The sequence below is a fragment of the Alligator mississippiensis genome, chromosome 8 (genome assembly GCF_030867095.1).
Source record: "Alligator mississippiensis isolate rAllMis1 chromosome 8, rAllMis1, whole genome shotgun sequence".
NCBI classification, from domain to species: Eukaryota; Metazoa; Chordata; order Crocodylia; family Alligatoridae; genus Alligator; species Alligator mississippiensis.
In genome coordinates this window covers 2,270,612-2,290,848 of record NC_081831.1, presented here as the reverse complement: position 1 = coordinate 2,290,848, position 20,237 = coordinate 2,270,612, and the positions used below count along the sequence as shown (strand labels likewise).

Genomic DNA, 20,237 nt, shown 5'->3' with positions numbered 1-20,237 from the left:
TCACCGCCTGGCCCCCGCTCCACCCGAGGTCTTGCTATAGCTCCTGCTACCAGATGAGCCAACACCGACATGATCTTATGCCGCAGGGTTCACACTGCAAATACTGCTAGGAAATGCCTGTGTCCCCACGCTTTCGCTATTTTAATAATTCATGGCAATGTTTCCACTAGCTCCGAGATTTTGTAAAACCTTTGGCTTTATTTTAATTAAACATAAGCCAAGCTGATTCCAGCCCTGAAGATATTAAATCAGGAAGGCTTGAAAAAAAAAAAAAAAAAAAAATTGCAAGGGAAGCCAGTTTCAATGTGTGTTGAGCACAACGCAGCTTAAGAGGTTCGAGCGTACTCCACTTAAGCAAACGATGCTCCTCAATGGGCGCCTAAGCGCACAACACAAGGCCGGTCCCAACTTGCTGCCTGGTGCTTACATCATAAAAACACTTTATTATTTAGTCAGATTGCACGCTTCCTTCTTCTCCCCCCCAAAAATTAGCAAGTGACAATTGGAGGGTATGTCTTAAATGAGCAAACAGATTCTCAACAGTTTGGTCAAAAAGAAAATCCTCCCTCTCCTCCCCTCCCTTTCAATCTGCCTTCCCAAAACAGCGTGCAGTTTTTGTTTTTTGGGTTTTTTTGGGGGGGGGCGGTATGCACATAAATACGGTATGAAGTGCACCCGTTGCTTCAGTGCACAGCGTCATCCTGCCCCGCTGACGACGCTGTCCTCCAGTTCGCTGCATGCAAACCGCACCTGCAGCGCACCGCCTCCCGTTCATCTGCAAGGGGAAGCAGCTGTCAAAGGGGTGCTGTTAAAAAGCTGAAAATGAAGGGAAGCTCAGTTTAATTAGTTAAGTTTAATTAGCTAAGTTTCAGGGCTGCCGATGCTGGAAGCCAAGCACGTGGAGCATGCAGCGCTGCAAGTGCCGTGGTATTACCGGCCCTGATGCTGACCAGCTGCTATGATTTTCAATGCCCCGAAACTATGAGAAGCTTTGGGAACGAGAGGCACTAGCTGTCTTGGGGGCTGCTGTACGGTGCACCTGAGGATGCTGCTTCTGCTGGGTCTGGATAAATGCAAGGCTTTTTTTCAGTCTTGAGACCATGCACTTAATCCGCGGGCACTGGTAGGAACAGGCACGCAGGGGACCCAGCACTGGGCCAAGAGCTACTGCAAAGTCAGTCCTCAGTCTTCTCCTCCCCGCACAGCCCTGAATGGTGTGGTACCCAGCAAGAAAGGACCTGGGTGCTGCTCTCTTGCTGCCCTCACCCACCCTCCATATGCTCCTTTCCCTTTCTAACCTCCTCAACCGACCTCCTGAACCACCAACGGGTGCTCAGGACCCCCTGCCACATGGACCGGTTACACAACCAGCCATTGCCACCAGCAGCACGAGACTGCTAATTGTGCGGGCTGGAGGGCACGGAGGTTTTCAGTTGGCTTTGACCTTGGTGATTGTAGAGTCAGGCTCCAAGTAACAGCCGCAAGACGAGATTTCCTCACCGTTACGGTAAAAACGTACCCATTTTACCTACGATTCCTTCCCTGACCGCTGCTTTCCTAGGTGCAAAATGGAGCCCAAAGCCAAGATTTGGCTTTAAAAAGCCGTATCATCCCAGCAGAGCATTCTCCAAATTACAGAGAATCAGAAACAAAAAGAAAGAGAGAGAGAAACACTAGATCCCAGAGATACTCAGCCAATATGTGGCATTAATACATCCATATTAAACCAATTAATTGCCAATGTATTCATTGCCTCCGCTTACCTCCTCCCCAGCGTCCAATGTACAAGCCTGGATTAATTCAAAATAATCAGCCCAATACAGTGCTTTCCGCAGGTCTGGCCTCATTACATATCTATAAAATCTGCCTAGCTGCTTGTTTCTGGAGCTGTTCCACTCCGCAGAGACGCTCATTTGTGACCAACCCCCCTGGGATATATCCCACCTGGGATGAACCAGATGTAGCTCCTTCAGAAATAAAACACAACACAGATATTAGTCCAAGGGAGCGGTTCTCAACCGTTTCAGACTCGAGGCACCCCTTGATAGACTCGACACCCCTCAAAAAAATGCAGATAGAAAATAGCAGAGCCACGTTTCTGTTGCAAAAGACTCCGAAGGATCAAAATAGTATGGTTTTAATGCGATGGGTTTCTATGTGAAATCTCTGGGTTTCTCTTCCGAATTATAGTAGCACAGCATTGCATTAAGCATTCAGCACCCTTAAAAGGATCTCTGGTTGGGCATCGCTGCCCTCAAACACGCTTCCCTCAATCAGCTGGAGGAGACGAGGGACCAAAATCAGTCTCTCGTTGCAGGGTGGGTGCTGTCTCGCACAGAGGGCTTGTTCGGCGACCCTGGGATGAAGCGTGCAAGCAACAGGAGGGAGGTCACGAAACACAGGCCCTTTAACAGCAAGATGGGAAGAGGCTTTCTAGGTCCCTCTGCACATGAGATAATACTAGATGGAGCAGCAGGAACGAGGTGGCCAGCAAGGACCAGACACAGCCCCACTTCCCATTGCTCATACTGGGAGCGATGGGCAATGAAGCAGTCGCACTCGAAGCCCCATGAAACGGGTCTGTCGACAGAGCCACAGGCTGGCTGCAGCAAATGCTTCGCCTCCTCTTATTCTCCCAGCAAAAGCACGTGTCTGGAGGAGCACGGCACAGCCGGGTGTGATTACATTTAAAAAGCTCTCTTCTTTTGCAAGAAATGAGAAGCCTATTGCCGAAGACACCGGTCCCCACGGGACCCCGTAAACCTGAGTGCGCCGGGCCTCAGAAGTAAGCGAGCTGTCATGTTAGACTTACATGCAGCTGTCAAACTTCATCTTTCAAATGCCACCTCCTCAAAAAAAACCCCAGCAACATGGAAACATGAGCAACAGGGAGGGGAAAGCACTGCAGAAATAGGTCGAGGTGTTACGGTAAAGCACCACTTCCCCAAGGAAGACGGGGGCCGCGGTTTGCACATCCCCCAGCTCCCGTTGCCCATCAAGTGCTCCCAACTTCAAAGCACCCAAGGGTCACATGTACGGCAACAAGTTGAGTTCAATTAGCCTTTGTGCACCAACGTTGCAGGTCTCCAGTCATGCCAAGGGCAGTTTTGGTTTCTACACCCAGTTTGCAATCCTGTTACCCATGCTGCATGGACACGTAAGCAACCACGGGGCTACCACGCACGTTCAGCAAATACGGGCAAATCCCGGCTGTGTATGCACCTACCTGAGCACAAGTTTGGGAAAAACAGAAGGAAAAAGCCTTCCTTGTTTAAGCCCCACTCCCAGAGTGGTTAGAGCACTGCCCGGGGAGCAGAAGACCTGGGTTTCAAGGCCTACCTTCTCCACACAAGAGGTTTTGAACCTGCATCGTTTCTTCGCACAGCACTCAACCCATCGTCCCACAAGCGAGACATTATGTCAGCCCTTCTCCAGCCCCCGCCGCATCTCACACCTGCTAGTCGTGGCTTTTTGCCCACCAGAAATGTGTGACCCATACGTACCTAGTGTATGCACTTCTGCAGGAACACATCTGCCCAGCTCTTGTGCAGCCTGCTGAGCTGCGTGGATGCTCCTACGTCCACAATGTGCACGGAATAGCATCGCAACCAAGTTAAGTGCCAAAAACACCATTTACACAGCTGGAAAACATCTACTTTGGCACATGAGGGGTAAGAGAGCATGGGCCATAAGCCAACCCTGCATTGCTAAGTGAAGGGGGTGCAGCTGGATCTCCAACAACTGGCATGGCTTGCTTTAAAAGACAAGGTACTTAACCCCTTAGGCCTCCTATGTAGCCTCTATGGTGTGGGAGCCCCGCCGAAAGGCACCATCGCCCCCACCTTTCCTTACAGCGACATGGGAAGGAAGTCCCAGGACTCTTCTGCTCAAATACAGGGACCCTCCCTCCAGCCCAGCCGGTCCTTGCAAGCAACTAGGAGGAAAAAAAACAGTCGTATCAGCTAAGTGCTGCAGTCTTTAGCAGTGGGAAGGAAAGGAGCCTCGTGAGGTGGCTTGAGACCATCTTTTTCAGCACACACAAGACACGTCCAGCCTACAAACCCGATGAGACGTCCTGCCAGGAAGCCGAGAAAAGCAACACTCGTCTGCCGGCCCCAGAACTCGCCCAACCGGGACCTTCACTTCGTTCGGAGACTCGGGTCAGTGCGGTTTCCACCTCGTTGCATGCCGCACGCAGGCAGCGTGTCTATTCGGCCCTCCCCCGAATACGATGCTAATCCGCTTTCCGCTGAAGTTCGTGCATCGACTGGGCTTCTCTGCCCGTCTGCTGGGAGGGCTAACTTTGTTAGTCCCCCGCGCTGTCACGCAGTGTTTCTATCACTCCGCGATGGATGGGTCTGGACTTGCAGCAATTGCCGAGGAACAAGAGGCCAGAGAAGGAGGTGTTCTGCCAGCCGTGCTCCCTCCATGTGGCGAGTCGGGGAAGGAAGGTGGCATCCTAATGCATCTAGCCATAGCCCCCAACCTCGGTCAGTGGTCACAGTGCAAGCAATATAGCAAAGACACCAACATGGGCTGTACCAGCCTTGGATGTATACACCAACATCCTATTAACAGCTACCTGCATGAGCTCAATTAATAATTGCTCCGCTATAGGTATGCCTACCTGCATTACAGCCATATCTTGAGGTCACCCCTGCCACTGGCACCAGCTGTAGCTAAAAGTCCTGCTCCTCCACCCCTGGCGTGGCCTTGGGGGAGGTCGTGTCCAGCGCAGCCTCACAGTAAAGGCACCAAATCCTCCTCCCCACCCACAGTCAGCATCTATCCATGGTACGCCACAGTCTCTACTGGGAGACCCCAAATCTCAACCAACCCTGAAGAGAAGCAAAGCTGGAGGGAAGTGACTGGTCCCAGGTCACTGAGCAAGTTAAAAACCATGCACCTGACTTACGCCGCTGTTTTGTGCTCTCCCCACGGCTCATCTGCCAATACCCAGCCTCACATATCCCAACCGTGGATCAACGCAGAGATCCTCATGTTGCTGTGTCTTACTGAAAACACCCGTCCATGCGCTGTTCAGCCAACACAGAAGAACAAGACAGAGAAGCCCGGGATGGTGACCTGCTGCCAGTCCAGACCCAAGCAAAGCCCTGCCAAGCAGCAAGCACGCGACATCTTGACAGCCAGCCCGCACGTGGGACGGCCGCCCAAAACAGAAAAGGACCCTGGCAAGGATGACTGAGCAACAGGAGACAAGCTTGCAACCGAAAGCAGAGGCTGGCTGGGTCTATGGGGCATGCTCGAGAAGGCACTGGGAATTAAATGAATTCAGAGATTTCAGTTTGGAGAGCTTTACCCACCCAGACCCTTTCCGCAAGCGGGCACGGTCTCTGCTCCCCGCCAGCAAGCTGACATGAGACCGGAGCATGGGCTTTGAACATGATGACTCTTCCTATGCTGTAGCTGATGAAAAAAATCACGAACCTAGATGGAGACAGCAGGAGGAGAGCCCCACCAGCTTGAGGGAGCCATTGAAGTCTGTCTGGTCTTCCATTTCACTTCCTCAGCCAGACTCCTTAGCAGGGAGGACTCCGACTTCAGCAGTACGCCAGTGCCAATGACCGGTCTCAGAAGTGGCCTCTGCTTTGCAGCCATATCCATCCTGCATGGGACTGGCCAGGTCTCCTGCTGTTTAAAGTCATCTCTTCTGGTTTCCTACTTTGCCAAGGAGCTCAACCCCAGCTCGGACAGGGGAGACGGGAAGATGGAGACGCTTCAGAGAGGGCACAACGCATCACAGCGTCAGGCCCTGGGAGCTGAACCGCTGCAGAAGGGTTTGATCAAAACCTAACTAGTCTTATTTCAGCAAAATCCCACATCAAGGATCTACACCTCCCACCCAGTAAGACCCAGTGCCAAGGTGAAGATCTCACATGCAACCCTCTGCAAGATAGCTAACTTCCTTCTGCACAATTTGCAGGTAACGACCCGAGGTGCAGAGAGCCCACGGAGACGTGCCCTGGGGTGGGGGGTCTCCTCTGCTAAGAGAGCTGACGTGACAGTAGCATGCAGCCCACGCTTTCCCTAGACGCCGGCCATGTGTTGCACCGAGCTCGTACTTCCCAGATGCCAGGCTAGCACCCATACCCCCGGCCCATCTTTGATCCAGGCCCTGCGATGGTCTTTTCAACAAGGTGGTGATAAGGGGCTGCAGAAATACCCAGCCCTCAACCCTCTGAATATCAGCCCTCTTTTAACGTCTCAACTAAGAGCACAAAAACAGAGGCATCCAAAATCACTAGCAATGTCTGAGAGCGTAAGCACCATGGCTTTGCACCCTTTGCAAGGGGGTTCAGGCCTCGCCAACGTGGGATCTGCAACTCTTGTGAACAACTGCCATGTACAGTGCCTAAAATAGCTCCTTTGAACCCAAAGACCAGGAACATGAGCCAAGAGGACCCAAAACTATTCTACCAGTGCAAAGCTGGCATGGCAAGGGCTGAAGAGAGAAGGCGGAGAGGAGCATGGGTCAATAGGGATCCTATACTCCTAAGCTCCACTTCAGACGCTCTGAATCTCTGGGTTTTCAAGGTAAAAAGGAAGCTGGCACAGAGTGGCTGCCCGTTCATATGCTCCATGGCATTACCCCCAGCGATAAAAACCTCTCAGGCAAGGAAGCTTTGGCAGACCCTAGAGACCAGCTGAGAGCAGAGATGTTGGCAACCCTTGCCAGGCAAGTGATGGGCAGGGGAAGGGCAGCAGAGAGCTGCCTAATTAACAGCCACTGGCTCAGTGCTTCAGCATCACCAAAAGAATTTGCTGCAGAAAAGGGGCTTTTTGTCATTTTTCACAATCGAAACCAGACTTTGTAAGAAGGCTATCGGAGGCGGAGAGCAAAGGAGATCAAGTCCCAGGGCTCCCAGCCTCAACAGAGAGAGGAAGAGCGTGAAGCTCTCCGCAAACAAGCGCTGCTTCAGAACAAGAGACAGCAGTTTAAACGGGAGCACGTGCAACAGCCCAAATAACCCGAGACCGTGGCCGTGTCGCATAGAAACATCTTTTTAGGGAGGAAAAGGAAGTACAAATAGCCCGACACTCTGCACAGGGGTGTGAAAAATAGAAATACAGTCTGGGAAAATAACCTATAGAAAGGACACCACTCCAGAGAGCTTGCTAGAGGAAAAAACCCCATTTTCTGCACTGTTCCTCTGGTCGCTCACCTGACAGTCACTCAGAGCAGGGCCAGGCTGGGCCGGAGAACTGAATACATATTTTTCTTTCAGTTAATCAGAGCACTGCGACCCACAGCAAAGGTCTCGGGGCAGGGCTCGCCGACAAGCAAGCGGCACTGGCTGGGCTCCCGGGGTCCAGGGTCCGCGGGAGAGATGCCTCAGTGTGTGGACACAGCTTGTTTCACAGTGCTTCGTGACTTTGCAAAGGCCAGAGAAGGGAGGCAGATGCTTCACGCCCAAGCTGGAGGTCGACTCAAAGACACGAGGCTCCGGCAGCATTTCCCAAATCCTCGAAACGTCTTCAGAGGCATGGCGAGAAGCCCTAGAGATGCACACCTTCACCCCATTTTGCTCTTTGCATATTCCAGGAAGCCGCATCTATCGCCCCAGAAGGGCTGTCCTTGCACGACGGGACGTGCCCAACTCTGCCACGGACTCCTTGCGTGCCCAGGCAGGCCTGCACGTCCCTGCCTCGGCTTCTCAACGGGAGAAGTGATGCTCAGCCCCTACAAAGCAGACCCCAGTAATCACGGAGAAGGCGCCACGCAAGGCAGAGCCTTACTTGGTGCTGCCATGAGATGGCAGGGGTTTCCTCTGCACTTTGCAAGGGAAAATGCTCCCAGCTCTCTGGACCCTGCTGCTCCCCCAAACCCTGCCCCGGCATCTCCCTGCGAGGATGCACCCAGAGCAGAACCCGGCCCCGAAAAGCAAGGCACCCAAAAGGCCGAAGCTCCAAAAAGCCCCACCCCCTCTCCAGAGCTCCTCTGACCCCCACACCTGCCTCCTGCCACCCCAGAGCCAGGGGAGCACCAACACACCCACCAGAAAACAAGGACAGGAGAGGATCCATTTACCCCGAGGCATCAATCAACAACGCCTGTCTCCAGCAGACAGACAGCTGTGCAACAGAAGATGGTTTGAAGGACCTGGGCCAAAATGAGCCTTCAAAGGGAAATGGTTTGCAAGCAAAAACCAAGTCTCTCTCTACAACACACACACATCTGGAGCAGTTTTTGCAGAGAGGGGCCAGGATGAATGTTTGGCTTCACCCCAAGACCATATCCAAAGACTAAGTTGCGCCCGGTTCTGGTCCCGACATCCAACTTTAATCAGAAGCAGATTATGCCATCATTGCACCGTCCTTCTCACACCTCCTACCAAAGAAACTGGCCAGTGCCTTTACAAAGTGTAGAGATCCCCCCAGAGCCATGATTAGCTCCACGCTCAGAAACCCCCTGCTCTGTTTCTCGAACGGCTGCATCCCCCCCGGCACAACCTGGAGGTTTCCTGTACAGCCACAACCTCCCTGCCAAACCTCAGAGCATCTGGAGGAGGCTGCTGGCACATCTGCGCACAAGACCGCAGGCTCCAGAGCATCGTAAATCAAAACTTTGCACTGCAAGCCAGGGAGGTCAGACGCAAGCCCTTTGCCGCGGAGAGAAGATCCTGCTGTGGTAAGGAACAGCGCAGCCGCTCACAAAAGCCAAGGTGGCACATGCCTCGAGCATTTCATCCGATCAGAAACAAGACCACCGGCATGGCTGAAAGAGCCACCTCCTAAAATCAGCATCACCTGCCAGGTCCGCTCCCCCCCAGTCTTTCCTCACGCATCATTGCCAGAGCACCGGCTCCCAAAACCATCGTGCTACAGAGCAGCCATCATCCACACAGTCCATCACAGCCGGTTTCATTGGACTTCCAAACAACTGCTCTATCCCTGCAGGTCCCATTCAGCTCAATGGTAAAGTCAGGACGCTGTGCCCCCAGCTCGTAGCCAGGCTGGCACCGCGCACCCCAGCTGCACAGGCTCAATAGCAGCTCTTTTTGCTTTTAGGCACTGCATTAGCAATGCAAATAAACCACCTCTGCCCACAGCTGAAAAAGGACCTCTGTAATCATCTACCCTGACCTCCTGGAAAAACGCAAGCCCTAGGGCCGTTTTGCCTGAGAGCAGATCTTTTAGGGGAAAACACTATCATTTGAAAGCGGGCAGAGGTGGCTGCTCAAAGGCTATCCCAATGATTAAGCGGCCTCCTTGTTACTATTATGCAGTTTGTTTCTAGCCCGAACAAGCCCTGCTTCATGGAGACGGTCCAGCATCCTTTGAAGATGACCTCAAGATTAAGATGGTCCTAGGGGACCCAAGCTGGATGCTGTGCTGTCTGCTGGGTATACGAGTTCGATAAGCAAGGGAAAAACTGGATGTCAGAGCTGCTTTTCAGCCCTAATAAAACAGGATCCCAATTGCTATCACAGCACAACAGCTGCATGCTGGGGTCTGGCCCTGAGCACAGCCCCGGACCCTCGAGCCTGGCTGGAAGCGGGTCTGCTCCTTCACACCCCAATCGAAGAGGAAGCAGGAAAGCACTGGCAGGGAGATGGACTTCAATGAGTCATTGCCTGCTTTATTTACCAAGGTGGAGCATTGCTGTAGCTGCGATGGTCCAGGAAATGTATGAGGCAAAGGTTTCATACCTTTTAACGGACTAACTGTATAGTTAAGAAAACTTTGGGCCCTTCCTCAATTTACCAGCCGAGATAGTGACTTAAATTCTTTGCATGTCCCGCGCGGCAGCAAGCCCTCACATCTAGGGATAAGACAGCCTGGTTTTCCTTAGACCCCTGGCTTGTGCCCACACGCGCAGAGCAAGGAATTTGACTCCCCACACCACTTCAGCTGCTGGCAACCATATCGAGCGCTGCAGGCGAAGGAGAGAAGCCAGAGCTGCCTGGCTGCTGGCTGAACAGGCTTCTAGCTCCTCTCGAGCACAGATGGGTATTTTCCGCATGCCAGGTGCTGGTTACTCAACCCGGATACAAAGTCAAACAGGATCTGGGTGTTTTGCAAGTCCTTTAAACCACAGTCCATCCCAGGCACCTGGTCACGCCTACCAGAAACACGTGGGATGACCAGGAGTCTTGCAACTGAAACTAGAACTGCAGGCGTCTGTGCCCTCGTTCTGCCGCGTGCCCTAACACAAGCTCTCGCATCTCGAGAAGGCACCGAACAACGCTGGGCTGGCCTGAGAGAGCGCACAGATGTAATCCTTTGTCTGCAACGCAGCATCTCCACACCACTGCCTGTGCCAGCAGCCCAGGGACAGGGGCCAAAATGCCCCGAGCACGGCTTGCTACCCAGTGCCCCCTGTACCTTGCAAACTGGGCAGCACCTCCACCGTTATCTAAGTCAGTGTTTCTCAACCAGTGGGACGCAAAGGTCATGTAGGTGGGACTTTTAATGTCCTTAAAAATTTCCATCAATGATTCATATAATATTAAAATGCATGTAAACGTAAAAATACACTTCTTGGGAAAAAGTGGGGGTTTGTTTTTATCGTGGTGGGACCAGGGTTTTTTGACCAAATGGTTGGTGAGACGTAAGGTGCAAAAGGTTGATCTAAGTCATCTGGCTGCACAGCAATTAGGACTCATGGTAGAGGCGATACCTTTTATTGGACCAACTAGATTTTTGCAAAAAAAAAAAAAAAAAATTATAGTTGGTCTAATAAAAGATATCAACTCTACCACGAGTCCTGATTGCTTTTGGCACTTGACCAATACGGCTACAATCTGGATACCTGGCTGCACGGCCGCACTCCAGAGCAAGCGGGAAACAGTGCAGAAACGTCCCCTAACCACCAAGAGCCAGGGAACTTCCTACCCTGCCTGCCCTGCAGCTCTCACACACCCAGGCTCCTGAAAGGACAAGCAGGATCTTGACAGCAAGACTTCAGAGATGTATAGATCCCTGGGGTCTTTTCCCAGCCAGCCCTGATGCAATTAGAGCCAGAAGCTGCAGCCCTCCATTGCAACACTTGAACCACCACTTCCCTTGCAGGAACACGCTCGGCCTCACAAACACTACATCCGCACAGTCCTGTGGATCGAGGCCTCACTCCTGCCAACAGGAATAACTGCACGTGCCCGAACTCAGTAGGATGCTCAGAGGTGGCGATGCAGACTCAAGTCCTTACACCTTCTTGGCATAAGAAAGCTGAAGGGGACAAGACACGCAAATCCAAAGGGGGATTCAAACTCAAGGGCCAAACCCGCTGCAGGTGGGAAAATGCAGCTTGCTACCAGGCTGCCACCCCCACGATCCCCAGCTTTCCCCCCAGAGGCACCGATACACAACAGGGCTCAAATAACTTGCCACTGCTTTGCGCCACTATAATGAGATCCTGGGCACTCATGCAAGCTTCATCAACACAACGAGACTTGGGGTGGACTGGGAGGAGATGCCAGTAGCAGTTGATTAGCAGAATGAGGACGTCCTGTACTCACCCCTGCCGCAAAGCCCAGGCTGCCATCTAGGATCCGCCTCTGAAAAGTAAAACAAAGCCCTTCATTTACCAACTGCAAATGGAACAAGGGGCCAACAGCTTTCCAGGGGTTAAGTTTCAAGATGCTCCTATGCTCCCCTATATCAGGGGCAGCTAGGCACAGCTCTCTTTCAAAGCCGAGCATCCTACGTTCAGATGAGCGCCACAGAGTGACTAAGTGAATTCCCAACGTCACACAGGACACCTGTGGACACTGAACTGGGTCTGCAGCATCTCAGCTCAGCATCCTAGGGCTGGTCACCAGCCCAAGCCAAGGCTGCACTTCACGCATGTGCTTAAGTCCCAGTCTGCCTTCAGCAACTCTCAAGCTTGTGCTTTGCCACGCTGCTCTGCAGAGGATGGATTTAAGCAGGTCTTCTGGCAATGTTATTCATGACTTCTGGGTTACAAACAAAAGCAGGAGCCCCCTGATTTGGCAGCCTGGCAATGATTCAGGGCTCAGTCCTGCTTGGTTCAATCACGCAGCAACCCGTCTTCCCGAGCCCCAAGGGGATGAACAGTAGCACTGGAGAGCTCCCTGGAGAACAAACTCCTGGAGAAGCCGTCCAAAAAAAAAAAAGGCAGTAAGAAGCAACCAGGTGGGGAAGGAAAGAGGGGCCAGCTCTTGAAAGCAACACCAGCACCAGCCTGCAGACCGAAAGAAGGCAGCTTGGAGCTCTGACAGGCTTGAGCACAACTTCAGCTGCTTCCACCCCAGAAAAACTAACTGAAGTTCATAACAAAAGACATTAAAAGACACTGAAGCGAAGGCAGCAGCAAAGAACACAGATCCCAGCTTCCAGACTGCCCCTTCCCTCCTACACGCCTGGGACTAGATCGTGCCTTTGCAGCTTTGTCTGAAGCAAAGGAGATGGGGGCTATTTTAGACCAAAAGAAGATGGATCCCTACAGGGTGAATGCTGGATAGTCAAGCTGGCTTCTTTCTTTCTCAGGCTGTTGGCACCAGCTAGTCCGACCCAGCTCAGAGCCGGTGCCCGAATCAGAGCTGCATGGGTCCTGCTGGGCCAGCAGGAAGAAAGAGCCAACTTGCTGTCTCCATGTGCAGCAGACACAGCTGCAGCTACGCCAGGATGAAGAGCAGCTGAGGAAGGGCCTGTCATCTGGCATTCCCTTTTCCTGAGAAGGGAAACTCGCTGCAAACCATCTCATTGTAATCAAATATTCCTTCCCCTCGCCTGCACTTTGTGCCACAACGTCGATGCAAATGGGATTTGCAAGCACTGGATAAATGCTTGCTCCAGTCACAGCAAGGAGGGCGCAGGTGGCTGAAAAGTCCACGCAGGGCGAGTTTGCCCAGCCTGGCGCTGGGGCCACACAGCTAGATCCCCCTCCCCTGCAAACCCGGGGCCTCAGAGTTTTGTCTGGAGGGAGGGAGAAGCTTCCACCTGACTCTCCGTACCCACCTGGCCGCTGGAAAACACGAAGACGAGCGCTGAGCCCGCTGCCGTCAGCCCCCAAGTCAAGAAGGTTCCTAGCAGCGCCTGGACCACCGGACTGAGGCCTGCGATCATCCTGAACTCGCCCGGAGCTCACCAGCCTGGAAGAGACACAGGGTATCAGGAGAGAAGGCATCGAACACAACGTAGGCTTTAAATCAAGAACACGACCCCTACCCCTTATTAACAGGAGGAGCTTTGGGCCTGGCTTTCATAGGTGCTGGGCACCTAATGTTCCCTTCAGAGCCCTGGGCATGAGGACAGTCAACTGCAAATCCAGTTTAAGACCACTGGCAGTGCAGCTCGTCTGGTCCGCTCCCACCTCAGGCAGCCTGGACCCTGCTGGAGTTTGTGACGTTTAAATCCGAAAGTCGTTCCCCGCTCCCTTGTGTCAATGAACCTTTCCATAGAGCCCCCCTGGCTTCAGTGGGGATCTACCCTGCAAGGACCCCGTTTCCGGGTGGGAGCCCGAGGACACCCATCCGGGTAGAACAAGTTTTCTTTCTGGGATGCGGGGGGGTGGGAAACAAAGACACCCTCTACCACCGTGAGCAAGAACCAACCTCCGGGGAAACTACACAGGCTGGCACATCCTTACATCCCCCAGTAGTTCCCCTTGAAACCCTCAGTTCTCCCAACCAAACAACTAGGAAAAGGGAGAAGACGAGAAATACAATTAATTCACACTGTCCCTCACTCCGAGCAGAAATCCCAAGCCCACAGTCACCACACTTCTGGGGTGCAGCAGATGCATGCGTGCTTGCACCAGTGAGAACCGCACAGCCGTCCGTGCAGAGCACCAACTATACTCATTACACTGTTCACAGACACTTGCGTCACACCGGACAGAGAACTAAAGCAGCAATATTAAGACTACGTGACTACTTCTGAACTGCTAAAACTTCCAATAACCTACGGAAAGGAGCCTTGACGTTTCCTCCTGGCATCTGAGGAATACCTAGTTAACTTGCCATCATGCTCACAGCATACTAAGGATTCACCAAGGGAGATGCTGTATGTCAATCAAGACATCTAAAAAAGAAAAAGCTGCTATGTATCTTCAGGCAGAAACATGCAATATCAGTAAAGCTCTGTGCAAAACCCTCCTGCCTTCTGGACTTCAACACCCAGTAACACACTAGCCAAAACGCTGCCTTTTTTTCTGCCCTAGTCCCCTTCCTCGCTGCAAAGGCTGGAATCTGAAGGCCGATTTTAAGGACTCATCTCTGTCAAACTGGTGCACGAAATATAGGCTTGAGGTCCCCTTGTTTAAAGCCCGGCTGCCCGAGCAGAGCAGAGCAGGGATTGAGCCCTCCTAGTCGCCCACCCAACACACGGGATGTCCAGCCTGGGGAATAAGCTCCCTCCAGCAGTGCTGCAATCGCCTACCCTGGAAAACTTCCAGAGGAGACTGGACAGTCACCTCGCTGGGGTCTCCTGACCGCCAGTTATCGGTCCTGCCCGGCGCAGGGCACTGGCCCCGACAATCTCCCACGGTCCCTTCGAGGAGTAGCCCTCGAGGACACAGGTCCTCCCACTCCCTCGGGTCCCGGGCTGCTTCGTTAAGCCTCCTGGGTGCCCCGAGGATCCCCCAAAGCACCGACCCTTGGGGATACGACATGCCCCACAGCCTCCACGGCCGCCCTTGGCGTTCTCACGCCCATCCTTTCCCTCCATTCCCGCTGCCCCTCCGTGCCAGGAGGGTGCCTGGTGGGGAGGGGGATTATCGGTGGGGTTGAAGATGGCTGTGGAGTCCCATCCCTGCTCTGCACGGTCTCCCAGGGGGCCAGGACACTGTGTGCTTCCCTTCCTCCTCTGCCATTGCGCAGCTCCCTACGCCGGGCGTCCTTGAGGCGGATGGCAGCTCCATGCCCGCGACCCCCACCACAGCCTGTCCCAGCTGGATGCCACCCAGACCCCGCTCCCCTGCACCCCTGCCACTTGCTTGCTGCCCTTCCTCGCAGCATGCTGGATACACCCCCTGGCCCCATCCTGCCACCTGCCCACAGCCAGGGCATGGAGAAAGGAGCCCCCTGCAGCCCCCCAGCCAGGAGGGCTCCCTGCCAGGGGCTCTGCCCCAGTGCCCAGGGCCCTGCACCCGGGCACTGCCCCAGACCCCCACTCACTGCTGCTGCTGCAGCCCTGCCTGCTCCAGGGGCTGCTGCCACTTCCGGGTTCTGCTGACACGTGTCGCCCCGCCCCGCCCCTTCTCCCCGCCGCAGCCAATCGGAGAGCTGGAATCGGTGGGTCTTTATGTTTCGCGTTGCTGCGTGCGAGGAAAAAAAGGCGCGGGCGGGCGGTGCGGGGTGCTCCCTCTCCCAACCCCAGCCGGGTTTAGACTGAAACTATCGTTTGGGGCCTCTAAGTAAGAGAGAGAAAACTGGACATTTGCATTGTAATATGCCAAAAACAGACATATAGATATGTCTATCTATCTTATAGATCTATCTATTTATTATAGATCTAGCTATCGATCTAGCTATCTATCTGGATAGATAGATAGATAGATAGATAGATAGATAGATAGATAGATAGATAGATAGATAGATAGATAGATAGAGAAAACTGGACATTTGCATTGTAATATGACAAAAACAGACATATAGATATATCTCTCTAGATAGATCTGTATAGATCTCTTGATATCTATATAAGAGAGAGAAAAAACTGGACATTTGCATTGTAATATGCCAAAAACAGACATATAGATATGTCTATCTATCTATCTATCTATCTATCTATCTAGATAGATAGATAGATAGATAGATAGATAGATAGATAGATAGATAGATAAGAGAGAGAAAACTGGACATTTGCATTGTAATATGACAAAAACAGACATAGATATGTCTATATAGATCTATATAGATAGATCTATATAGATATCTCGATATCTATATAAGAGAAAAAACTGGACATTTGCATTGTAATATGACAAAAAACAGACATATACATGACAAGCATATAACAAAAACAGACATATATATATCTAGATAGATAGATAGATAGACATATCTATATGTCTGTTTTTGGTATATTACAATGCAAATGTCCAGTTTTTTCTCTCTCTTATATAGATATCAAGATAGCTATATAGATCTATCTATATATATCTAGATAGATAGCTATATCTACATGTCTGTTTTTGTCATATTATAATGCAAATGTCCAGTTCTCTCATATGTTCTCTCATATTCTTTCATAATGTTCTCTCATATATATCTAGATATAGATAGATCTATATAGCTATCTAGATATCTTTATCTATATCGATATCTAGTTGGTCGAATAAAAGAGATCACCTCTACCATGAGCCCTGATTGCTATTTCTGCACAAATTGATGAACTCAATATAAATAATAACTGTGAACCCATAGATATCTAGTATATACATCTATATAAATATCTAGATATCTATGGCTTCACAGTTATTATTCATTATTGAGTTCAATTTGTGCAGAAATAGCAATCAGGGCTCATGGTAGAGGTGATCTCTTTTATTTGACCAACTAGAGATCTATATAGATAAAAATATCTAGATATCTATATAGACCAACTACATTTTTGCAAATATATATATATATATATTCTTATTAACAAATATTTAGTTGGTCGAATGAAAGAGATCACTTCTACTCTGAGCCCCGATTGCTTTTTCCTCTAGACCAATACAGCTCCAACCTGGAGACCAGCAGAAATAACAATCATGCATCTTAAATTTTCATGAAAATCCATTTTTGTGGATTATTTTTATCGTATGGGGACTCTTAAATTGGACATAGTTTAGGGCCTCTGCATGTCCTAAACCAGCACTGGGCTCTCCAGTGGGGGCATTGCCCCTCCCAGCCCTTCTGCCCCCTGCGATGCTGATGGATAAGGGGATTTTCTTCCATCTAGTTTTCTCCCCGCAGCTGCAAATAAACTGCCCCTTCCAGTCCTTTTGCATGGGTTGCATTGAGCTCCCACTGGTGCTCGGCGCTGCACAAAGCCAGCAGGCTTGGGCCCTGCTCCAAGGGGCCAAGGGCAGCGGGTGCAAAAGGCACCCTTTGCATCTTCCCAGGAGATGGTGCTGGGCCATTCTGCAGCTGTGTTGCAGCACGGCAGGACAAGGGCCAAAGTCCAGCCTGGGGTTGGCGGGATGCAGGAAGGAGGCTGCCAAACGAGAGGGGGGAAAGCAATCAGGACTCGCAGTAGAGGTGATATCTTTTATTAAACCAACTAGATTTTTGCAAAAAAAAAAATTATTTAATTTTCAGGCATTCAAACAAGGGGGGTACATTCGAACAGGGGGCAGGCCTAGTCTTACTGCTCTGGGTCCAAACAGGCCCATGGGCGACTGAACAGTTTTGCTCAGATCCCAATTTTTTGCTCATGGGGGATATCCTCTGGGCCAAGCAGGGGCAAGGGAAGGTGAACAGGGGATGAAGAGGAGGAATCACAGACAATGAGGGCTGGAAGGGGCCTCAGGAGGTCCCATCTAGTCCAACCCCCTGCTCCAAGCAGCACCAGCCCCAGCTCCATCATCCCAGACAAGGCTTTGCCCAGCCAGGTCTTAAACACCTCCAAGGATGGAGATGCCACCACCTCTGGGTAACCCATTCCTGTGCTTCACCACCCTCCTAGTGAGAAGTTTTTCCTAATCTCCAACCTCAACTTCCCTTGCTGCAACTCAAGCCCATTGCTCCTTGTCCTGGCATCTGCCCGCACTGAGACCAGCCCAGCTCCATCCTCTTTGCAGCCCCCCTGCAGGGAGGTGAAGGCTGCTATTCAGTCCCCCTCGGTCTTCCCTTCTGCAGACTCAATAAACCCATTTCCCTCAGCCGCTCCTCACCAGTCCTGTCCCCCAGCTCCTCCAACCATTTTCCTTGCCCTCCACTGGACTCTCTCCAATGTGACCACATCCTTTCTGCAGTGGAGGGCGCACAGCTGGACACAGGACTCCAGATGTGAAGGAGGGGGCTGGGATCTCCAGGTGCCAGACTTCCAGGAATCAGGAGGACCTCGCACCCGGCGTCAGGGAGGTGAAGAAATTCCTCTTCCCTGGCCGGGGATTTGTAGCACATGTACAAGCAGAGCGCTGATGGATAAGGATATTATTTCCGTATAGTTTTCTCCCCCAGCGACAAGCAAACTGCTCCGAAGGATGCTGCCCCTTCCAGTCCTTTTGCACTACCGCGGCCCCCCTCTGCGGTAACAACCTCTTATGTATTAGTTTAGTTCCCACCATGTGCTCGGCGCCGGGGCAAAGACTAGAGTCCCCAAAGAGTCGACTCGGACTATTTACACTGAAGTCCTCTGCCTGGGTGCAGCGAGTTATCATCAGAGCTGCTAAACCCCGTATTTCTAGGGCTCCACTCATCACCCGGGTTTCTGAGCGCTCGGCACGCACCGTTCAGTCCAGGTTTCCCAAGATCTCAGCACTCAGCAGCCTGATTTTGCTCTGAGGGGGTCTCTAAGTTTTGGCCCGGTGATCTCTCCCTACACAAGCCCCACAGAGGGCTGCCTGGCGGCCAGGCCGTTTGCACAAGGCTGCCCCCAGCTCTGAAGCACGGCCTGTTTGTGTGCAAAGAGCCCACACGTGCATGGAGCGGAGGGAGGGAGAAATCCTTCTGGGCGCGCTGCGATGGCTGGAGGGCAGAGGAGTTTTGCTGCTGTGACCGCAGCTGGATAAAACCCCAGGCAGGAAGCCAAGACCCGGGAAAGAAAACACAAGAAGGAGAAGCGACTAGCTTTGGCAAGACACACTTTTATATATATATATACACACACACACATATATATATATAGAAAGAGCTATGTTTTTCACATTCCCCAAGCGCTGACTTTAAGAACAACGCCAAAAATCATGAGAGTTGGCAATACTGCATCTGCTCCATGCTCCTGCCTGCCTGCAAAACCGCAAGCAGTTTGCAAAGGACCAAGTCTTTCCCCAAATGCCTCATCCAATGTCCCATCAACAGCTCGCCGTCAGCCTCAGCCAGGCACCTTGGGATGAACAATGTCTCTACAGAGACGCCCGGTGCTAAATCACACCTGTGTACCCAGCCCCGTGCCGCTTGCCTGCTGGACACTGAACAGTGCATCCAGCACTCACGGGACACGGGACATGGACCAAGGTGCGCTGCATGGGAGGATAAGGGATGGGGAGTTCCCCTTGTCTGGAAAGCTGTGCCCCAAAATCTCGCCCCTGGAGAGATGCCCCTTGCAGAGGGGAGGAGAAAGAAAGTAAAAGGGCTGGTCCTGCAAGGCTCCTTGACCCAGACCCATCTGACCCAACTGGGCCAGTCGGACCTAAGGCTGTACATGAGTGTACAGCACAACCCAGCACCGAGCACCCTCCTACCAGTACCTCTGCCCCGGGTGTCTTCCCCCCTTGGAGAACAGCATCACCTGCATGGACGCTCCCCAGTAACCTCCTGCCCAGGAGCCAGCAGCAGCCTGGCAGCGAGGAGGAGGAAAGCAGAGAGTCACGGCACCTGGCTGGTGTGAGAGCGGATGGAGAAGGACCGGGTGGGTGACCATGGGGGCAAGGCCAACCCAGCCCACCCCCTCCTGCTCTGTGCTTCACTCCCCAGTCTGTCGGGGTGAGCCAGCCGGCACGACACCAGCATGGTGGAGCCCAGCCCCCTGCCAGCCTCGGTCTGCCTGGCTGAGCTAGGGGTCCCCACAGGCCACAGGACCCACAACTGAGCACGGCACATGTTTGCCAGGGACTGGAGCGTGGCTGTCGGGAGTCTCCAGCCAGACAGGCACTGCCGGATGGGTCTGCCCCTCTCAGTGCTGCGCCGCGGGGACCCAACTGCATCACGGCACGGCACGGCACGGCCGGCCCCGGGCACCAGAGGAGCTTTTCCCACCATGCAGGACACTGGAGGCATGATGCAGAGCCCAGCCCCAGCTGCCAGGGCGAGTTCTCTCTCCTGCTAATGGATGAAGCTGTTAATTGCATGGCTAACGAGGCCCCGAGGGGGAGTGCCAGCCAGCTGTGCGCTCTGCAAAGAGCAAATGGAGGCTCATATGTCCCTGTCCTGAGCCTGCCGTGGCCCCCAGCCCAAGTTCGACCCCAGCAGCGTCTCTGCTAGGAGAGCTAGAGAGACTCCAGCTGCTGATGGAGCTGGGCAAGGGGGAGCTCAGCTACCCCGGGGGTCTCTGACCCCCTCCTTGCACTCTGCCTTTGCAAGAGGGCACAATGCCGCATCCCCACATCTGGCCAGGCCCCTTTCATTGTGATTCTGGGATCTCAGCTTGAGCTGGTTTCTCTC

At 52.5% G+C, this 20,237-nt stretch overlaps 2 protein-coding genes across 5 annotated transcripts in view; one reads left to right on the top strand and one right to left on the bottom strand.

Moving 5' to 3' along the window:
• SLC39A11 (solute carrier family 39 member 11) overlaps positions 1 to 15,179 on the bottom strand; it is a 213,338-nt gene extending 198,159 nt beyond the window's left edge. For 2 of the 3 annotated variants that reach the window (XM_014601992.3, XM_014601993.3), the window contains exons 1-3: positions 15,102 to 15,179; positions 12,943 to 13,076; positions 11,481 to 11,519 (exon numbers count right to left, since the gene is read on the bottom strand). In XM_014601992.3, coding sequence (XP_014457478.1) covers positions 11,481 to 11,519; positions 12,943 to 13,050 — 147 coding nt within the window. In that variant the 5' untranslated portion in view covers positions 13,051 to 13,076; positions 15,102 to 15,179. Of the gene's footprint in view, positions 1 to 11,480; positions 11,520 to 12,942; positions 13,077 to 13,891; positions 13,983 to 15,101 lie in introns of those variants that run through there. The other variant, XM_019494416.2, reaches the window with a different exon arrangement.
• The window catches only part of RPL38 (ribosomal protein L38), a 548,453-nt gene that overhangs the window by 223,383 nt on the left and 304,833 nt on the right, over positions 1 to 20,237 (top strand). The gene's annotated exons all lie outside the window — the stretch shown is intronic.